At 37.1% G+C, this 21,322-nt stretch overlaps 1 protein-coding gene across 1 annotated transcript in view; it reads left to right on the top strand.

The window, feature by feature from the left end:
* Positions 1-21,322, top strand: part of Sema3a (semaphorin 3A) — a 502,602-nt gene that overhangs the window by 279,355 nt on the left and 201,925 nt on the right. Inside the window, exon 4 of the mRNA XM_021162357.2 lies at positions 9,824-10,017. Within this exon, the coding sequence (XP_021018016.1) occupies positions 9,906-10,017 (112 nt within the window). The 5' untranslated portion in view covers positions 9,824-9,905. The remainder of the gene's footprint in view (positions 1-9,823; positions 10,018-21,322) is intronic.

The following is a 21,322-nucleotide window of genomic DNA, read 5'->3' as shown; positions in this document are numbered from 1 at the left end:
CCTGTGAGATGTAATGACATAAAATATAAATAGTAGCAGGAGATATCCCCTTAATAATTGTACAGGTGTTTCACCCATTGACCCTAACTTCTCTGTTTCCTAAAGTTAAGTATGGCACTTATCTGGGAAAATAATTTCCCCTGAAACATAAATAATACTAGCTCACGAGGCTTGTAACTTAGGTTATAAAGACCCACTCACACATTGAGGATTTAGTCAGTACTAGTAATAGGTCTTCAGCTAGTTTAAGGCTTGACTTAGCAAAAGAGACACCATACTCTTCTAGACTGTACAAGCTGTGAAAGGGGGAAGATCTCATACTCATGTCTGGCCACGTGAGTCACCAGCAATTAAGTGGTGAAATGTTATTCTTCATCAAACTGCAGCTGCTTGCAGTTGGAAGGCTAATTAACAAAGGCTTGCTTGCTGGTCTAGATCATGGTTTCTGCATTCATGTACCCTTCTGTACTCTTCACATTATAATTTATTGTCATCTTATCCTTTACGAGCAACTACACTGTACATGATATGCAAATTCCCTTGCATTTAATACTCTAAAATACAACAAGCAAAGATCATGTTTTAAGACCATAAAATTAATAGCAGCCAAGATCTTTCCTCATTTCAATAAACTCTCTGGTACCCACTGCAGTAATTCTTAAGAACTGTTCTATTAAAGGCCATTTTTTTTGAGCCATGCTTTTTCTTCCCAGTCTCTATATTAACCCCTTGCCCCATGTTCAATTCTGATACATGAGTATTGTCTGGCCACAGATTGTACCTTGTCTGCAAGAGAAAACTCTGTAGTAATGCTGGCTTCATGGTTGTACTTATATTTGGTTGTGGGATGGTAAACCATGACAGGAAGCTTGATAAGGTAGAGCAGGTCTGAGACCTGGAAACTTGGTGGGTACACATCTGACACTTAGGTGGCTCCCCCACTTTCTGGCACATGCCTGGAATGGAACATACATACACCACACTCCCCACATAAGGAAATGTGACCACGTAGGCCCAGAACAGAGTTATCTTTGCTAAGGAGGTACCTAGAGGCCCCGAGGGCTTAGCCAATAAGCTTCCTTTCCCAGATATTCCTTCCTGAAAAAGGTATTTAATCTCCAGTCCACCCTGAGAAGTTGATACGGTATGTTTCCATTTTCTATGATGAACAGTCAATAAACAGTTTAGAACTGTGGACTGTCTCTTTCATCAAGTTCCATAGTGGGGAGTCATGGACACCCCTTCAACTATCTAGCCATAGTTTCATTCTCCTGTAGAAGACCTCTCTATGCTTCTAGTCACAACTGCCACCAAGCTAAGGACAATTACCACTTAGCTAACTAAACCAGAGCTTTCTATTTCCCCCAGCCCTGGGCTAGATGCTGTCATCAGCCCTAGGTCCAGACTCCATTCTCAACTCCTCTGCAACTCGCAGCAGTGCCTAGATGTCCAAGAATCTGAGAACCACCATGGGGATCCCCAACCCTTCATTCGTGACTTCTCTGGGCAGTTCTCCAGTGTCTAGTGGGGGACCCAGAAATCATGGAATAGTAACTTCAGCTTTCTCATACCTCAGACTGTGCTTTCCCACCCCTGGAGTTGTCTCTGGGCTCCCTGAAGCCCGGCATCTGCCTAAGAAATGGGCTACCATGTTTAGCTTGGCTGGTTGAGTTTTACACATATTTCTCTGTTTTATTTTTCATTGGGGATTGAAAGAGGTTTCATTGCATCATTGAATTGACAGTGGTTAATGTAGACGTCAATATGATGTTGCAAAAATAACAGGTTCTTTTAACAACCTCATTTAGTTATTGACAAAGATGACTGCATTGAGTATGTGCCTTGAAATATTCTCAAGCATGATACACTGTAGAATGATTTCTTTTAATGTTGCTAATTGGGCTGGAGAGATGGCTCAGTGGTTAAGAGCACTGCTTTTCCACAGGTCCTGAGTTCAATTCACAGCAACCACATGGTGGCTCACAATCATCTATAATGATTTCTGATGCCCTCTTCTGGCATTCAGGTACATATGCAGATAGAACACTCAGATACATAAAAACATAAATAAGTTTTCTAAATGTTACTAATTACTATGATACACTATGGGATTACAAAAATATAGCTAATTATTATGTGCCTTATCTCAACCTTATTATTATTGTGGTAAGAACATTCTATATACATTATCTGAACACTTTTTTAAAATTCAATGTATTAATAACTATAGTTACCATTTGGTACAAAGCTATCAAATAAGGCAAATGTCTTACCTATAGAAATTTAAGCAATCAGAATTATGCCCACTACTGCAATGGGTAAAGAGTGAGAGACTTTGGAACACTTGGTCCTAAAATAAGGTGTCTTCATCAGAACAATTCCCCCAGGACTTGGGGCGCTATGCAGAAGGAAGAGAAGGTGGAAATCTTGTAAGAGCCAGAGGGAATGGATGACACCAAGGAAGCTGTCTTCTAGGCACAACAGGACTGACTCATACGAACTCTAACACACCATAGCAGCATTCGCAGGGCCTGCACATGTCAAGTTCTACAGAGTCCCAGTTCTGAGAGGAGGAAGGGCCCGCCCCTAACACAGAGGCTTCCAAAGGAAAAATCAGTTTTCTCCCAGAGATTCACTGTGGCAGGTGGCATGCCCAGCACTAGATGGTCAACACAAAATGGTATTTTGGTGATGTTTTTCTTTTGTACTGCCTTTTGAGGACTTTTATTCTTATCAGTCCTTTGCTTGTACATTATGGTTTCTGATTTTGTGGGTTTCTTTTCGGCACGTGTGGGGGGGGGTTGCACATGTGTGTATGTGAGTGTGTTTCTCGTGCTTTTATTTTGTTCTTATTGTTTCTTTCTTTGTTTGTTTTCTAAAAATCTAGAGGAAGGAGGCCTGGAGTTGGATGGGTGAGCAGGGAGAGAGTATCCGGGAAGGACTAAATCTGATCAAATGATCCATGATATGAAAAAATGTTTATTAAAAGAGAAAAAAATCTTACTATTTAAAGTTGTAAGTACATAGGTAAACTAATATTTTCCTGATGCCAATCTGCATGGAATGTTAGTTTATTAGCAAAGCTTTAGTTGAGATAATATAAAAATGTGTGAGGAAACAGGTGTTGTAGACATTTTGTGTCACAGGAGAATTATAAAATTCAGTCAGAAATTGTTAAGTCCCTAAGTCTCTTAAGTCATGTAAAAATATTATGCAAAACAATCAAATAAATAATAGCTGTTTCATCGAGGTCCTCAACTCACATCTTTCCAACTAGGATCTGTCACTGAAGGAGATAAACAGCTATAGACTGAATGCTGTTTCTCTCTCTGATTCAGCAGGGGAAGCAAATGAAGTCATGTCAATCGATTTTTGTTTTCCAGGGTTTAACATTATGGATACACACTAAAGAAAAATGGGAAATTGAATTCACTTCACAAATCCTTGTGAATAAAACAAAACAAAAAACCATGCCACTGTTAGCTAATAAACAAGACATTTTCTAATGTCTCCTATAAACTGGCAGCTGCTGCTGTAGCCAAGGCTACAGGAACATGGGTTATGACTCTGCCCCATAGCAGAGAGAGAGAGAGAGAGAGAGAGAGAGAGAGGCAGTCCTGGCCTAGGTCAGGTCAGATGGTGTTTTAATTGGAGGCAATATGTAATGATATAGACAGTAAAGAATAGGTGTGACCTTTCCTTTTTTACCTATTGCAATTTGGGGAATTCTGTGATCCTGGAAAGTCACTGCATGCTAGTCTTGGAATCACTGTCACAAAACAGTTGGTTTTGCCAAACTCTCCTTCCTGTGGAGGTTTGAATCTTCTTAGGAGTTTCTGATCCCTGCCATTATCAATCTGAAACTATGGAGAAGCATTTTAATTCACCCTGTCCCTGCACACAGAGAGTAGCAGGCGAACATCAGAGGTGTAACATTCTGTGCAGACGTTAACAGTCTTTGCATCTCCTTTGTATGAGTCAAATGGAAGTAATTCTTTGTGCAATGTTGCCAGCATCTACACTTTGTATATTTAGTGTAGATCTAGTTATTTATTTATTCAGTGAGCATGTGTGTAATGTGCCTCTTGGAAGCAAAATGTGAATAACTTCATATCCTGAAACTCTCAGGGCCAACCTGCTCTTGTCATTTAGATTCTGCACATGCTTGCTGCCTCTTTTCCAGCTCACTGCTGAGCCTCTGCTAATCACTATTAACAATAATGGGATTTGTGTCTCACTTAAAAATTTTCCTCTTCCCTTTCCATTGAGGTGGAGACTGTCACTAAAACCCACCACCAACAGGTATCTGCAGTGGTTGGTTGATTAGGAAACTCATTTAGGAGATGATCCAGCAAAGAAGCCAGGATGGGGGTGGGGGTGGGGATGCGGGTGGGGGCGGGGTTTTGACAAGCTCCAGCACAGATCCAAGTGGTTAAAAGATGTGCCATTTTAAAACATTTCTGAAATGCTAAGATATGACAGAGTGATATGATAAAATAAAAGAGAGGGTGGAAATAAGAACAGGTTTCCTAAAATTCAAAACAGAGAACAAACAATCAAAACATCTTCCTAAGACTAGGTTTAGACATTTTGGGCAATTAAAACACAAACCATAACTTCAGCTTATTTTTCTAGCCACTTCTTCCTTCCTCACTCCGACATATTAACTAAGCTAACAAAGGCCACCTGCTAGTCCCACTAAACAAACTCTCAAGGAGAGAGATGGTCACTAGTGCACATTTTCCCTCTGATTTTGGACAGCTTTAATTATCTGGTTTTTTTTTTTCTTCTTTTTCTTCTTATGATATACAGTAACAATTTAAGTCTTTGGTCAGTTTTTCATTCCATTCTGCATTGATTTAATATTTATTACTACAGTTCATTTGCAAAATGAGCACATTTTCACTGTGTTGCAAGTTCAATGCAAAGCTGAGACAATCGTATTTTACCAGCTCTGTATTCGCAGGGCATGGGGGGGAGGGCGGAGCCAGTGCCTCTACAGAGGCTGAACCCCCTTTGCATTTTACCAATTCCTTGTCTCAACTCGTGCTTCCACCCACCCCCCTCCCCCCGCATACTGCTTATGCTAAAAGCATTCATAAGGGTCAGATTATGCAAAGTGTAACTTAATTTCTGAGACATTGCTTTTAACCTGCCACCCTTGGGTTCCCATCCCTGACTACAGCAATCCTTAACAGAACATGCAATACATCAAATATTTAGTTTCGAAAGCATCTCAATTAGTCGGATATTTTCTGATCTCTAAAGCATTTTTTCACTTACATAAATTATCTTTAGGAAAAAAAGTTCAAATTCCTAGTTCCAGAAAAAAATTTATTAAAAACGAATTTCAACATGAGAATGGGGAGGGTTAGCTTTAACTACAGCATTTTCCACAATGTTGATGATCATAAGATTCTCAGTGACTAAAGGAGCAGTCTCTTGAAAAACAAAATAACAGGAAATAACAGATGCTATTCTTTAAAAAAATATAACCCAACCAAAAACATCTCTATAAAAGAAGTAAAATTTGTTTTAAGTTTGGTTGTCTTTTTAGTCTTGTTAGAAAATCTGATTAACTTTTTGAAAATTCCCTAGTTAAGTAATTTCCCTCAAAGAAGTCACTAATTTCTAATAGTGATCACATTTGGGAGGAAATGCTATAATCACAATGAAATGAGACTCTAAGTACATTTGTTCCATCAAGTCCACCCTAAGTAGATTTACACACTAAATCATCGAATGCATTCACAACATGCTCAGTCTTTCTATTCTTTTATTTACAAATGCAACAAATGTTTTTACTCAGGAAAATGCAGGGTATCTATACTCTAGGAAAGTAAGTAGTGTGTGAGAGAGAGAGTGTGTGTGTGTGTGTGTGTGTGTGTGTGCATGTGTGTATGTGTTGAGTGTTGTGTGTATGGGTGTTGTGTATGTTTGTGTATATATGTGTGCTATGTTGTCTGAGTGTTGTGTATGTGTGTGTGTTGTGTGTTGTGTATGTTGTGTGTTGTGTTCTGAGACTCTGTAATTTTTGGAGGAGGGAGTTTGAGTGGGTGTTGGTACACCTGTTTGTGGAAGTACCTAGTAGAGGCCAAAGTTGACAGTATGCTGTTTATCCCACACACACCCTAGTTTTTGAGATGAGGATCCCTTCTGAGTCTAGACCTCACTGAATGACCAGACTGCCTGGCCAGTGAGCTCCAGGGATCCACCTCTGCAACAGTTACAGATACAAGCCACCATGATGTGCTAAGGATTAGAATGCAAGTCCCCAGCTGTGTCTCAAGTCACAGCAGGCAATTTGCCGACTTAACCAACTTAAAATTGGTTGTAAATAACAGGATTTTGCTATTTCAAATTATTTTCTAATTACAAAATATAAGTGGGCCCTTCAAAATAAGCACATTAATTTTACCTAAGAAACAAACATCTCCCCACAAAACAAATATTTTAACAAGTAACTTATGAAACTACCTCAGTCTTTATTGGAAAAAAATTAATAAGTAAGAGTTGAGTTACCTAACTTGTTGTAAAGTTGGAAGTACTGTTTCTCTAGAAAATCAAACACAACGTCCAGTAAATTCTTCATAAGCTATCTCAGTATGAAATGGGGTTGAGGCTAAAGGCTACTGAGTTCTTTGTCAAAATAAGCACCAGGACATCATCCTAGGAAGCCTGTGATCACTCGCCAGTGGCAGCACTGAGATTTGAACACTTGACATGTTAGAAGTATCAGGAACTCAGATGCTAATAGACTTCCTTGTGGTACACCGCAGGCTGTGGAGTGGCGTGCAATTGAAACTAGAATGCTTTCGTGTGAAACAGTATTTTCCTATACTTTAAGAGACAGTATTAAAAGACCAGTATGCTACTTCTGACTCTCAGCTGCAGTAGTAAATACAGAAACCTCAGGGTTTTCTGGCGGCACATCCAGCAGGTTGCATCAGGCCAGGCCGTGCCTTAGGCCACAGGTTCTTTGAGTGAATGGTAACAGCTGGAGGAGTGGATCAAAATCCACATTGCTTTTCACCCCTGCAGCTAAGTCCTCTGTTTTTACAAACTCCTGGGCAGGTACTCTCCTGACTTGCTTCTACTTCAGCTAAGAAAAGGGACTAAAACTTAATGCATCTCTCTCTCTCTCTCTCTCTCTCTCTCTCTCTCTCTCTCTCTCTCTCTCTCTCTCTCTCTCTCTCTCTCTCCCTCTCCCTCTCCCTCTTCCTCTCCCTCCCTCCTTCCTTCCCTTCTTCCCTCCCTCTCTCCCTCTCTGGGTCTCTGTGTGTAAAATTGTAAAGTTAGGAAACAATTTTAATTAATTTTGCTAAAGTCAGGAGTGAGGTAACAGCAGGTGTCTAAGACCCAAAGACCTTTATGTTGTCCAAAATTAATTGCATCAAAGTTATAAGAATAAGAATGTTGTAAATATGAATTTATTTGTGTATAGAATTCTAGATATTAACTTTAGTATAAATTATTCATTCTATACAATTCAGTATTGTTCTCCTGTTTTATTGTTCAAAATTTAAGATGAAGTGTCCTTCCTATAGGATCAATCTGAGCTTTTCCCATTGAAATTTACTATTATATTTTGCGGAGCATATGAAAATTTCTAAGATTAGACTTTTAACAGGGAAAATAGATACACATTATTTTATCCTGTTCTGTTAAAAAAAAAAAAAACTTACTCCCCTGCTTCACACAGGAAACATGTTAGAGATATCTTAATACAATTAAAAATAAATTAAATAGAAAGGCAATAAGCTTTAAAGTAATAATGGTGGTGTTTAGTTGTGATAATTCACTATTGGAATTCTCTAGATAATCCCAAACGGGGCCCTGAATTCCTTTGCCGGATGAGAGTCTATAAAGGCAGGCAAACAAGCCTCTTGTCGTTTGTAGTCTTAATCCTTTGCCTAAAGCCTGAGAAGTGCTCAGGATAACAAGGGTGGAATCAGTAAAATCAACATGATTTTGGAGTTTATATTCTTAACAATACTAACTGATCAATAGGCTTTCAGGAACTGACAAATATAATAAGATCTGCTTGACAAATCAATCTAGTGTAGTAGGTTCTGTCTTCCCCTCCCCCTCCACCCTGAACTCCCCCTCCTCCATCTCCATTCACACAGAGGTCAGGGGAAGAGTGCTGCTGATATATAGACAGTAGGAAAGTTATCATGGCAATGCTTAGACGACTTTTATGAGTACTTTCAAAAAGTGTTTGTGTTTTGGATTGTGAGAGGAGTCCTGTCTTTTCTGCCAAGAAAAGTTCAGATCATCAAACAGGAATTCTCTTCCGGATTTAAAGTGTTTAGAGGCAGTGGTAGAAAACAGAATACAGACAAGATTACAGGAAATGTAGAGGGTGTTCTCTTATAGCTTTTATACAACTCTTACCCAAATCCCATAATACCACTAGATGTCAGGGATCTTGAAAGAAACATAAAAGAAAAAAATTAGACCCCACAGACAGCATGCCTATATGGCAGAGAATTAATGAGGTCCAACTCGCCTCTGAATACATGATTGTGCCCCACAGAGAACTGAGTCACCTCTCACCAGTTCAGGAAAACATAAGAACACCCTTTTCTTTTAATTCTGGTCCTTGACACTCAGCAGGGACTTTTGTGAACTTTGTCATCTTCCTCTGCCCTTGAAGCCAGCACGAGGGAAGTGGATCTAATTAATAAGAGGTGCTGCGTTGCAGTCAGCCACTGCCTTCCAGAAGCTGCAAAACCAGCACCGGCACTTTTAAATTTGGAGTATCCTTTCGCGAATCCCCTGTTGTAATTTATAATTCTCAGTGGACCTATATTTGTCTTGAACTGATCGTTTATATGGGCTTTCCAAGGAATTTCTTCACTACACTTGTTGTAGAGCCGGGAGAAGGGGGTGGCTGAACCCAAGGGGGGTTGCGTGGAGGCGGGAATAATCTCTAAGGGGGCTTTAAAACCTTCCGTGGTTAAAGTTACACTGATGCGAGAATACACACACACACACACACACACACACACACACACACGCACGCACGCACGCACACACACACACACACACACACACACTGCACAAGTTCAGCAAGGCAGTATAATGAGCATGGACTGTAAATTCTGTAGGTAGCCAAATTCAATTTAAAAAAAATCGCAATTGCTCCCCCAAAATGGCTATAAAACAACGCTTGCCTCGGGAGGTAAATTTATAGCCCCATGCCTCTCCCAGGCACGCTGGAGGGTTCTGCTCCCGGCTCTAATCTCTGCGAGATGTTTTTTGCATGTGTTGTGTGACAAGAGGGAAGGGGAGTGGGTTGAGCTCGCTCCTCTCCCATTGTCAGCGCGTCTAGTGAGTGTTGGGAAAACCTGTCCGCGGGATCCTGTGTCATCTCTCCCTGCTTGTGCACAGGAAAAGTCCGCGCTGCTCACGGCTGCTCGCACCCCCTCTCTCTCCTCTCTCTCTTTCTCTGTTTCCCTTTCATTCTGCTTCCTCGGAGCCGAATGAAGCAGGGAGAGGGAGCAGGATTAGAGTCAGCCACCGGCTATCAGCGGAGCGGAGATAAAAGGAACTGCTTCTTAAGCGCCACTGCCGCAGCCCTTGTTAATTTTTTTTTTTTCTTCTTTCCACACAACAGTTGTGCCTCATTATCCGGTGCCTGGCTCGATTTTTTTTTCTTTCTTTTTCTTTTTTTCTTTTTCTTTTTTTCTTTTTCTTTTTGAGGGTTTGAAGTTTCTGTGATTCCGTGACTGTTACAGAAGAGACGTTAGTGTTGCCATGAGGTCTTGATTGTCTGCATTTATGAATGAAACTGACCTAAATCACCTGTTACCTCCAGTTTCCAGATTGTTTGAACTTCTCTGGCCGCACAATACAGGAAGGAAGGCTGCAGCAGCTCAGGGACCTCCAGCGTCTGCAGCATGGGCTGGTTCACTGGGATTGCCTGTCTTTTCTGGGGTGTATTACTTACAGCCAGAGCAAACTATGCAAACGGAAAGAACAATGTGCCAAGACTGAAATTATCGTACAAAGGTAAAGCTTCCCTTTTATTTTATCTGGCTATCTTTGTAATGCCTCCTTCTTTCTTTCCTTGAACTCCCAACGCTAACCATCAAAGCTTTAGTTTAACCTGAGAAACCTGTGTCATTTGGTGGAAATTTCCGTGGAAATTTAAACACTTTCCCTTAAACAACAAAAAAGCATGTCTTCTGTTTGATATGTGACAACTTAAATGCAAACAAAGAACATTTAATCACAGTGAGCTAGCTGTGTGCTTGCTCCGTGCATGCTGATCTGAGTACCTTCTGATTATCCTTGTGTGTGTTCATTCTTCTTACTTTACTTCTATTAAAATATTTTTAAATGACTACTAACGCAAAAGAATGCCTTCTTTATAGAAATCCATGCCTCACCTATCAGAACCATTACAACGAACAGTATCTCCTTAGTTGTAGGCACTAAATGGTTAATCGTCATCATGAATATTCAGTTTGTTCAAATCTGACACTCAGATGCTTAACATAAGCAGTAGATCATGGTTTGCCAAGAGAATATAAACTGGGGAAGAACAGGCTAGTTTTTCCACACTGTGTTATGATGGCGAAAAGACTGTGTTTCTCTAATTGGTGTAAAACTAGCCTTTGAAATAAAATGTTTTTTAATTCCATATGTAGTTAAGTGAGAATTCAAAGGCTGATGTTCTCTAGTGACACAGCTAGTTACATGAACTTCTTTTTAATTGTAAATTTATAAAAGAGAACCCTGTGAGGTCATATGATACTTTCTGTTACAGATTCCTCTGTGCATGTGTGTGTGTGTGTGTGTGTGTGAGAGAGAGAGAGAGAGCAAGTTTTCAGATGACAATTTTAAAGAAAATGTTTGGATAAATTTCAAAGACTGATGTGTAAAGTAATGGTAAAACAATTCCTGCAGTGTGTGCAGTGTGTGTGTTTGTGTGTGTGTGTATACAAAACTTTTAGTGACAGAGGGTATTTCTCTAACTCAGGTCTTATTAAATAGAGTTTAAGATTAAATCATTATAACTCTTATAGTTTAGATGCTGATTTCCTATGATTCTCAGATTTCTTGAATGGGGGTGGGGCACTGATAGCTTCCACCTCTGCTATATATACTGCTTACATGTAGAGTATTCCATGAAGAGTACTGGCTAGTTCTAGACACACTTCCTTTTTATACATTCCTTTTTATACATGACTGTTACAGAGAAAATGTATTTCTAATTTTCACATGATAGAGGACAACTTTTCTTGAATTCTTTAGTGCGAATGAGGATATCAATTAAGAAACAGGAATGATTTTCTCACTTTGCAAGAGAAAATTAAACACCTATTAATGTGTGTGTTTGGAGTCAACTTAGGATAGAATGTTGACTTCGAAAATTATTTTTAGTTTAATATTTCATTGAACATCTAATTGCATATATATTTAATGCAAAATAATCAGATTATTACATGAGTATTGAAAAATCACATAGTATACATTAACTATTTCATTAACTCTCTACTGTATTTCTATATAACTATGTTGTAATTAGCTACAAATCATATTAACTAATGTACATTTTCATTGGTCTTTGATTTGTGTCATTGAGAATATACCATAAAACTATCTATAGATTGCCAGTTTATCTTATTCAAGCTTATACTTCTTCTAAGTTTCACATTCAACTTTGATTTTTAAAATTGTGATTCTTGGGTTTGGGTCTCTAAGATGTCAAATGGCTGCATGCTACAATTTGGTATTAGCAAATTTGAAATAATAAAATATATTTTTAAGAATCTAATAGTCTTAGAAAGAGTTTTCTAATTGTTGAATAAGTTATAAAATAAGATTAAAATTCACTATAATTCTCTATTTTGTGAAAATTTTTATTTTCTAGCCAATAATTATTGTCAATCAGATGGGAGGCACCTGTCATGTCTAGTCATTCAAATCATGTAGAGAGTGTTGAATTGAAACTGCTCTTTTTTATGGACATATGTTTAAACTTGTCTGCTGATGAGAGCTGTATACATTATCAAGAGACATGTATGCAAAACTGTCTCTGTAAGTCTTACAGATTTTCCCTATAGCAGGATTTTTTGTGCTTTCCTTTAAATTTATATCTTCCTCAGAGCTCTATAAGGACTCTATTGCTAGACCAAGAGCTTGGCAGTTTGGTAAAATAAATTGCAAAGTGAACAACAGCAAGGAACCAGAGGAGGAGTCCCAGCAGATTCCCTCTGTCGTTTTATCTGTGTGTCCTTACCTTTGTGCCTCTTCACACACTCTTGTTTTGCCAAAGCACATGCCTGATAATCAATCGTCAAGATTTTGCTTCTAACTGTGAGAGAGATTTTCCTTTTTTTAAAATCTAATTCTTTCTTTTTCTGACTTAATTAGATGTCAAACACAGTTAAAATATCTACTGCATCACTCTTAAAAATATTGCAGCATGACTCATGAAGAGTTAAATCCCTGCCAACCTTAATTTCCCATGGTCACTTGTCTTCAAAGATCCACCATTAACTCTGTCATTGCTCAGGTTGCCAAGATGAATTTTCAGGCAATCACTGTGCTGGCTTTTTCCTTGTCATTCTGCCTGGAGTAGATGAAAGAGATTTGATATGTTAAATGAGAAAGAGAAGTGAAGGCACCCAGGCTAGGCTTCTGGACTGGATGTGCTTACATAGCTAATAAGGTACCTCTACTTTCTAGGAAAAGGGAGCTGAATAGATGTTTTCAGAACCATCTGGAGAAGTGATAATATTAGAAAAATGGGGTATGCTGGCTTCTCCTCTGAACCAGTCTGATTTAGAATCCTTGTGGGGGAAGAAAACGTGAGAACTCTGTAAATCTCGGCGTCACATAGAAATTATCCTCAAGAAACATTCACTGAGAGATGTGTCTGCCCTCTCTGAGTGTGTGAATTGTAACGGGCTAAGTGTTCAAATCCCTCTCTTTTAAGTGTGTACATAACTGTTTATTTCATCTACAAAATTACTCAATTTTTCCGCTCTTATGAAATACTAAGAAATCATGTGATCTTTCATCTGAGATCTATGGTACAATGAAATCTTCAGACAAACCTGTATGATTCACAAGAAGAAAAGGGAAAAAAACGATTTGGGGGTTTAAACAAGTAACAAATGTTCCATCACTCAATGTAATGTTGTTTTCCAGTACACGATGTGCCTCAGATTGAGAAGAAATCAAAGACACATGCAAGTCTCAGTAGGATGGTGTCTGGTGAATCCAAAGGTTAAATCAATGATTTTAACCTTTTCTTCATAAGGGGAACTTAGTAAACAGCACTTGAGTTAAGGGAAGACATTTCAAAGGGTTTTTCATTATGCCATTACTTTTTTCTCTTTCTAAGAATCAAGTTTTTAAATTATTGTGAAATGAGATAACATTACCAATTTTCACTAATTAGAATTTTAAATAAATATTTCAAAAGTTGCTATATCTTTAGCTTGACATATTATGATTACCTTAAAATAAATTAATATGATGGCTGGTTTATACAACTTTCTTTCTTTCTGTGATGCAATTAAAAAACATTTAACAAGGAAGTATTAATAAATCTGTGTGGCTACTTTCATAAACATGCCATTATTAAAAATAAAGAAATAAACCTTCATATTTGATATTAATATTTATTTTTGAATGAAGAAATTTATGTAATTAATAATGTAAAAATTTCAAATGTTAGTGATAAAACTATTTTAAATCACATATTGTATTATATATATATAATATATATATATATATATACACACATACATACATCTTCAACCTGTGGGTCACAACCCCTTTGGCTGTCCCATATTCTGCATTACAGATATTTACATTATGATTCATCATACATTCTGCATTATAGATATTTATATTATGATTCATGACATTAGCAAAAATACAGTTATGAAGTAGCAATAAAACAATTTTAAGGTTGAGGCTCATCACAACAAAAGGAAATATATTAAAGTGTCACAGCATTAGGAAAGTTAAGAACCACTTATTATACTCTATGTTTTATATACATAATATTACTATATATATACATACATACATATATATATATATATATATATGATTTGACTTTCTAGATACTATTAAGATATTTTAAGGAACTCTTAAATACTCACACAATAACATGGCATAAGTTTTACATTACATTAAAGTAAAATATATCTAGAAATGTGTATTTACAATATACAGAGGCACACACATACACAGAATTATGAAGTTATAAATTATAATTCTTTTCACAACTTTCTCAAGTTGTCACTGCATGTTACTGGGTCTTTGACTTAATGAGTCTTTTTAAAAATACATTTCCTTATCAAATTGTATTTCCTTTCAAATCATATATTGACTCAAAAGTTTTGAAATTAAGATGGTGAAAACTACATTTTTGACAAATCTATTCAAGACATATTTTTACAAAAATCCTGAAATTTGACCATATAATAACACACAAATGTATCTGTCATTCAACTCTGGTGACATCAAGTAAGGGCTCCTGAAAGTCCTCAATTTGTGGCCCTTCTGTTAAATTTGTCAAGCAGGTTGGCCTTTGAAGTGGCAGTAAATATAATACAGACTTTAAGAAACAGACAACCACTGAGACTGGGAAACTATTTTGTAGAACTCTATAACGTGACAACTTATAATAATTACTCCTGAAGTCTGAATGGACCAGGTTTGAGATCTCTGACCAAGGAGAAGCTATAAGCAATAGGAGAATGTATTCTAGCGAGTTAATGAACTAAACAAGCACAGGTCTGTGGTGTCAACTATTTGATATCTGATATTTGATTAACAGAATATACTTATTATACGCAGTATGGCTTAGGTTCAATTATATTTAAAAGACACTTAAGTTTGCAATTCAAGGCTCATTAAGGGATAAATTTAAGTAGAAATAATAGAAATGATTATATGTATCCCTATTGCCAAAAACAAAATTTAAACTGTTGGGTATAGATATCATTACTATGAGCATGTAATTTTTTATAGACTAAACCTGGTGTCATATTTCTGGATGTACACTTAAAAATCTTATAATTTAAATTGGTGTCTGTGAGAAAAATTGTGGTTTTATTTCTTATCTAGATTTTTTTTTTCGTTTAAACATCCATGAGTCATAGTTTTAAAAGTTTTAAGTCAAAAATCAAGATTTTCCTAAGCAGAATTTCTACTTGGATTTTTCTAAATCTAAAGTTACCACTGTGAAAATAAATTCTGAATTGCTCATCATTTAACGACATTAGTTTACTAAGTCCTCATACTACCTCTTGACAATTTATGTAGTAACAAAATTTCTATTACCAAACTTTATGAAAATTTCTATAATCATGTGATCCATACCCACCAACTTATATGTAAACCTCGAAAACTATGTCAACACTGTGCTGAGTTTATTGCTTGGGTTAAGGCTTGTTTTGAAAAGATCAACTAGAAGTTGTAAACAACAGTGAGTGTGAATCTAGATGCCCTTTACCCCTTCCAGGCTCCAGGGCACTATTTAAAGGAATCACCATGATTTGCAGTTCTATGCTCCCACTAATAGGTGGCAGTAGCAATTTGTGACAGCTCTTTCATTAGTTTGAAAATAGGCAGGCTGCTAGGATAAAGACACACAGAGTAACATTGTAAAGGACAAGTCTGGGAAAATCCACACAAGAGTCATGATGTGTAACATGAACTGAGGGAACATTGGTGAGGAAAGAATTTAACTAAGGGTTTTGAAGTGCTCGTCAGCATGAACATATTAGCACTTTTCCCCACATACAAATAAGTGGCTCTAAGTATGAAAAGGTGTATACATTTTAATTTAAATGAGAATTATATTAAAAAGGCATCCACAAAATATGAAATTATCCATAGTTAAATAACCTAAAGAGTGAAATAGTGATTACAGACAATTATATTAGGGTAAAACAGGTGTGTGTGTGTTCTACAACCTACATATGCACATATTTACATGAATTATAAAATATTCTTAGAAGGAAGAATAATCCTGCATATGATTCATTTTGACTCATCATTTATATAATTAGAGAAGACCTAGCTAAGAATATAAAATAATATTTAGAAAGCCCCATTGTAGTTTAAAATAACTACTCCTATACATTTTATTGTGTTCTTAACTGTAATTATAATCAAGCATATGGAAGAATCGGTAAATTTTGTCTAACACAAATAACTCTGAATGTCTCCAGCTACTATCTTTCTATTGCCAAGACATAAACATCTGTATAAATAGGAAATTCACACACTAGGCCCAAACAGTAACAAAGCTGGACTCTGTCAAACCCAGGATAAGAAAATATACAATTTATACTTGAACTAGGGAAGAAAGATAAGCAAAAATAAAATTCTGTTGATAAATATGAAGAATGATTGGCTCTTTCTATTTTCTACAATCAATGTAAAACACACTTTGTCACCCGTTGAGTGAGTCACTAAAACTATATCTTTAGGTTTCCTTTCCTTAAATATGGCATGGGAAACAGTGTTAACTAAACTCTATAGTGATAATGTATAGCTGCAATCACAAATTTGTCTATAGATGAATTTCAACATGACCCACTTGACTGTTCATAAGAAAACTAAGGAAAGTCTATTGAATATGTTAAATGAGTATTTAGTTCTTTGAAAGTGCTTACATGAGCCGGGCGTGGTGGCGCACGCCTTTAATCCCAGCACTCGAGAGGCAGAGGCAGGCGGATTTCTGAGTTCGAGGCCAGCCTGGTCTACAAAGTGAGTGCCAGGACAGCCAGGGCTACACAGAGAAACCCTGTCTCGAAAAACCAAAAAAAAAAAAAAAAAAAAGAAAGTGCTTACATGAATCATCTTTTTTCTGCTAGCTACAATGTGATGTTTGCAAGGCTAGATATTGTTAGTTGGTGTTTTTATGTTTTCTGGTTACAACAGTCACTCTTTGTTGGTTGATTTTGTACGTTTTTTTGCCAGCCTTTGTTGTCTTATCTGAGGTATGTACTTTGATAAAACATAATTCCTTTAGTATATAACTAAAAATGTAAACTGGTAGTCAGTGAATTGAACAGTATGGTGGTGATAGTTAATTTTAATTGTTGAGTAGACACAGCCTACTATCATCTAAAAAAGATTCTTAAAAGGGGATTGCCTATGGGCATGTCTATGGAGGAGTCTCTTAATTAATTGATGTAGGAAGGCACAGTTTACTGTTGGTAGCACCGTTCCTTAGGCACAGGATCCTTAACTACATAATATAGAAGGTATTTAGTTGAGCAGGCTAGGAAGAAAGCAAGTGAGCATATATGCATTACTTTCTTTTGATTCTTGACTATGGCTGTTATATGACTAACTTTAATGCTTCTCTTATTTCCCCCACAATAATGGACTACAAGATGGAATTGTTAGAAATCCATTTGTTCCCTAGTTGCTTTGCTTTTTTCTTTCATTGTATTTTATCATATTAACAAAAATGAAACTAGGAAAATGGGAACATTTGGTTTAGGAAGCCTGTGAGAACAGAAGATCTCCATAAGTGTTAGCTCCTTGCAAGTCAAACTTCTTCCAGGACCATACCAGAAAGTGTCTAGTCATTTTGTCATCTACAGTTCTGAGATAGGAGATATATAACAAGACTATGCATGAAGACTCTAGTGACTGAAGGATTCTTTCATCCTTTTTGCACAAATACTCTGATTTTCCTTATTCTGTTGAGGTACATGCAGGAAAGAAAACGAAATGGAAGAAGGGAAAAAGGGAAGAGAGAAAGAAGGAAAGGGGAGAAATCTCACACCAAAGAGTGACTAAAGTAAAGTGTTCTGTCTTTAGCCAGTGGAGTTCAGGGTTTGTCCACAAATCAATTCTCTAAGGTTAGGAGTGTAATCAAGACAAGTTCATGAGATTTTTAAAAAATTATCCACATGGAGAGAAGCAACCTGGCTTTGCTCTCTGACAGTTTGTTAAATGCACCATCTCAGAGCCTCCCTTGCTTTCTCTTCTGTGCCTATCTAGGTAATGCTTTCTCACTACCTCTGTTGCTACAAAATACCAGCCCTCCCCTTCATCAGTCAACCCTTGCTCTTGAGCACTCACTCTTTCTGGGCAGTGAAGGAGAAAGGAAGGAGCCACAAGAACCTTTTCTAAAGTATGAATCCACAGAGCACACCTTAAGTTTTTTGTTTAACTTTTGGATCTCAAATAATTGAGAAGACAGGAGTTCTTTAGACTGTTTAACAGTTCCACAATTTAGTAATTGTAAACTAACTTCATTTATAATGTTTGATGGAAGATTCTTTAAAACCTGACAACCAAGTTGAAATTTCAGGAAGGGATAGTAACCGAAGTTCCAAAGTACATTTATGTACAAGTCATATTGATTAAGCATTAAGTACTTGGTAAAGATAAACTTGTTGCTGCTTGAGGTTAAATCCAAATTACTGGAATAACATTGGTTATTCACAATTTACATCATGAATTTTAAAGGTTTTATCTTTAAACTTGAAGTCTTCAGGAAGCAAACATTTCTGTGTTTTTACCATCATATATGAGTCGGCTTAAAAGAAATAAATTTTCATCATCTCTATTGGCTTCTTTATCACAAAAAAATGTGTTGTTGAGTTTTTTTTTTTCAAAATTTTACTTAATTTTTTTACACTCCAGATTTTCTCATCCTCCCAGTCTACCCTCTGACTGTACCACATCCCATACCTCCTTCCCACCTCACCCCCCATCTCCTCGAGGATGTCCCCACGTCCCCCCATGTCCCCCTTCCTCCACCCTCACCTCACCAGACCTCTCCACTCCCTGGGGCCTACAGAGTTTTGAGATTTCTTCCTCTCTATATGACAGATGCATATACAGGGCCACAAAGCCTGGGTATTATGTTTCTTCATGAATGAATTATTTTTGGATAAAACAATAATTTAAAATGGCTTCTAAAGAAGATTGTATTACATTTACTGAAGTATCTATCAAACTTCTGAAACCAGTATAAGGAAATCAGTCTTGAGTGACTAGGAAGGCAAAAATGAAGAATGGAGTGATTGCCACCATCCAAAGCCTTCCTTATGTTTTAGAGTCCTTTTTATTGTAAACTGTCATTACTATGTGATTTATAACTTATAAATGTTATACAGTAGACAACTGTAAGCTGAAACATAGCAGGGTAGGAATTCTATGGATTTAATATGTAGATATTAAGATTGGCTTGAAAATGAGATCAATACAGTCAAGTAGCATATATTATAATGACATTCCACACTGGGTTTATATATGTTTTCTTGGAATACATTCAAGTGAGGTTTCCTTTTAACCAAAGTAAGTCCTGGGGACTTGAACTTAGGTATCTACTGTAAGAGCTTCTGCTGCTATAGTTCCATGAGACTACAAACTACACTGATCTCAAATGCTGGTTTCATCTTCTCTTCTAAGTAATTCTAATTTCTCTTGCTTTACACTACTATTTTGCCAACTTGCTTTTAAGAGGAGGCCACTTATGCTATCACCAGATTTGTATCACTTCAGTTGTCGGTCTCCATGCTATACACTACTATCTTTAAACATGAAAGCATCCTTAGTGTATATGCTAGCCCACATAGTGCTTGGTTATCATTTGAGATGTTTCTCTGGCTCACCTCCTTACATAAAATAAGAGTTTCAAAACAAACAGGGTTGTAGAAACTTGAAACATTTTAATATTATGATAGGCCAGGATTCTGGTTAATATTCCTTTCAATACAAACCAAAAAGTACTTCTAAGCTCAATAATTTCATTTTTAATGGGTTTTTATTCGCATAATACAAACACACATACACATTGTGTCCAATTTTTAAGCGGAGGAAGTCACAGAATGCTGTTTTCTTTTTCATTCTATATTTAATTTGGAGCTTTGAAACATGGAAAGTCAATCATGTGACTACAGGAAGAAGCAGTAATCTTGTGAGATTGTGTATCGTTTGCTTCATGTCTTCAGCCCCTCACAGTTAAGGTTGGGCTGTTATCTTCTATTTATTATTATTGATTTTCCCAGACCACTTTCTGTTTACTAATACTACTGTCAAACTTCCTTTGTTGTTCATTCTTAGACATAGATGCTCCAGGAAGTTGCCAGGATCCAAATTCCAAGAACTTTCCGTGGAGTCTCCCCAGCACCTCGGTGCTTTAGCACATAGGCCTTATTGTCCTGGCTCCATTGTGATACACAAAACAGTTTTCTTCTCAGGACCTTCAACCCTAATGTGTAAGATGTAACTAGAACTCAGTTTCCCTCCATACAATAATTTAAGTGTGAATTATAGATCCCAAGACACAAAAGTCAAAATAACCCTGTGTTCTCTATGAAACACAAATCTGCAACCTGCATCTGCCTGAGTATGCAAATGAATCTCATTCTGCGAGGGTTAGTTATCCTCTGCAAAGCAAAATTCTTTTAATTTTGCATGAGGTGAATAGAAAAAATTTCCTGACCTAGAAAATAAAAGAATCATAACAATTATTTCTGTTCCTGGTTCCTTTTGGTAATACATTAAAATTTGCTGTTTTTTGACAAAACTAATCTTCAGAAGAACAAAAAAAAAAAAAAAGAAAGAAAGAAAGAAAAGAAAAAAGAAAAGAAAAGAAAAGGAAGTGCTCTAAAGCAGTAACCTAAATGCTAATTTTTTACTAACTTGTCCATTTATACCTGGTGACCCCCATATATGCCTAGTCCCAAAGTCCTCTAAGCCATTTCTTTTCTTCCTAGTTAAGAAAAGTCCTTGTCATCATTTGACCTATTAGAACAATGAGAACCCTTAATTGCAATGCATCCTTTTTGTCATTCCTGCCTACAGTTCTTTCTGATATTCAAAATCTCATAACACCTTTATTGTATTAAAATCCCTATTGATATAGCTGTCTCTTGTGAGACTATGCCGGGGCCTAGCAAACACAGACGTGGATGCTCAAGTCAGCTATTGGATGGATCACAGGGCCCCCAATGGAGGAGCTAGAGAAAGTAACCAAGGAGCTAAAGGGATCTGCAACCCTATAGGTGGAACAACAATATGAACTAATTAGTACCCCCAGAGCTCTTGTCTCTAGCTACATATGTAGTAGAAGATGGCCTAGTCGGCCATCAGTGGAAAAAGAGGCCCATTGGTCATGCAAACTTTATCTGCCTCAGTACAGGGGAATGCCAGGGCCAAGAAGTGGGAGTGGATGGGGGGGCAGTGGGGGGGAGCGGGGGGGGGATTTTGGGATAGCATTGGAAATGTAAATGAAATAAATACCTAATTAAAAAAATCCCTATTAATTAAAGCCCCAAACACTTAGTAATCTGTTACAGTGACACAGGGG

Source organism: Mus caroli, unplaced genomic scaffold (genome assembly GCF_978045245.1).
Source record: "Mus caroli unplaced genomic scaffold, Mus_caroli_1 scaffold_4, whole genome shotgun sequence".
Classification (NCBI taxonomy): domain Eukaryota; kingdom Metazoa; phylum Chordata; class Mammalia; order Rodentia; family Muridae; genus Mus; species Mus caroli.
Note: the sequence above shows the minus strand (reverse complement) of the source record. Positions and strands in the feature narration are given on the sequence as shown.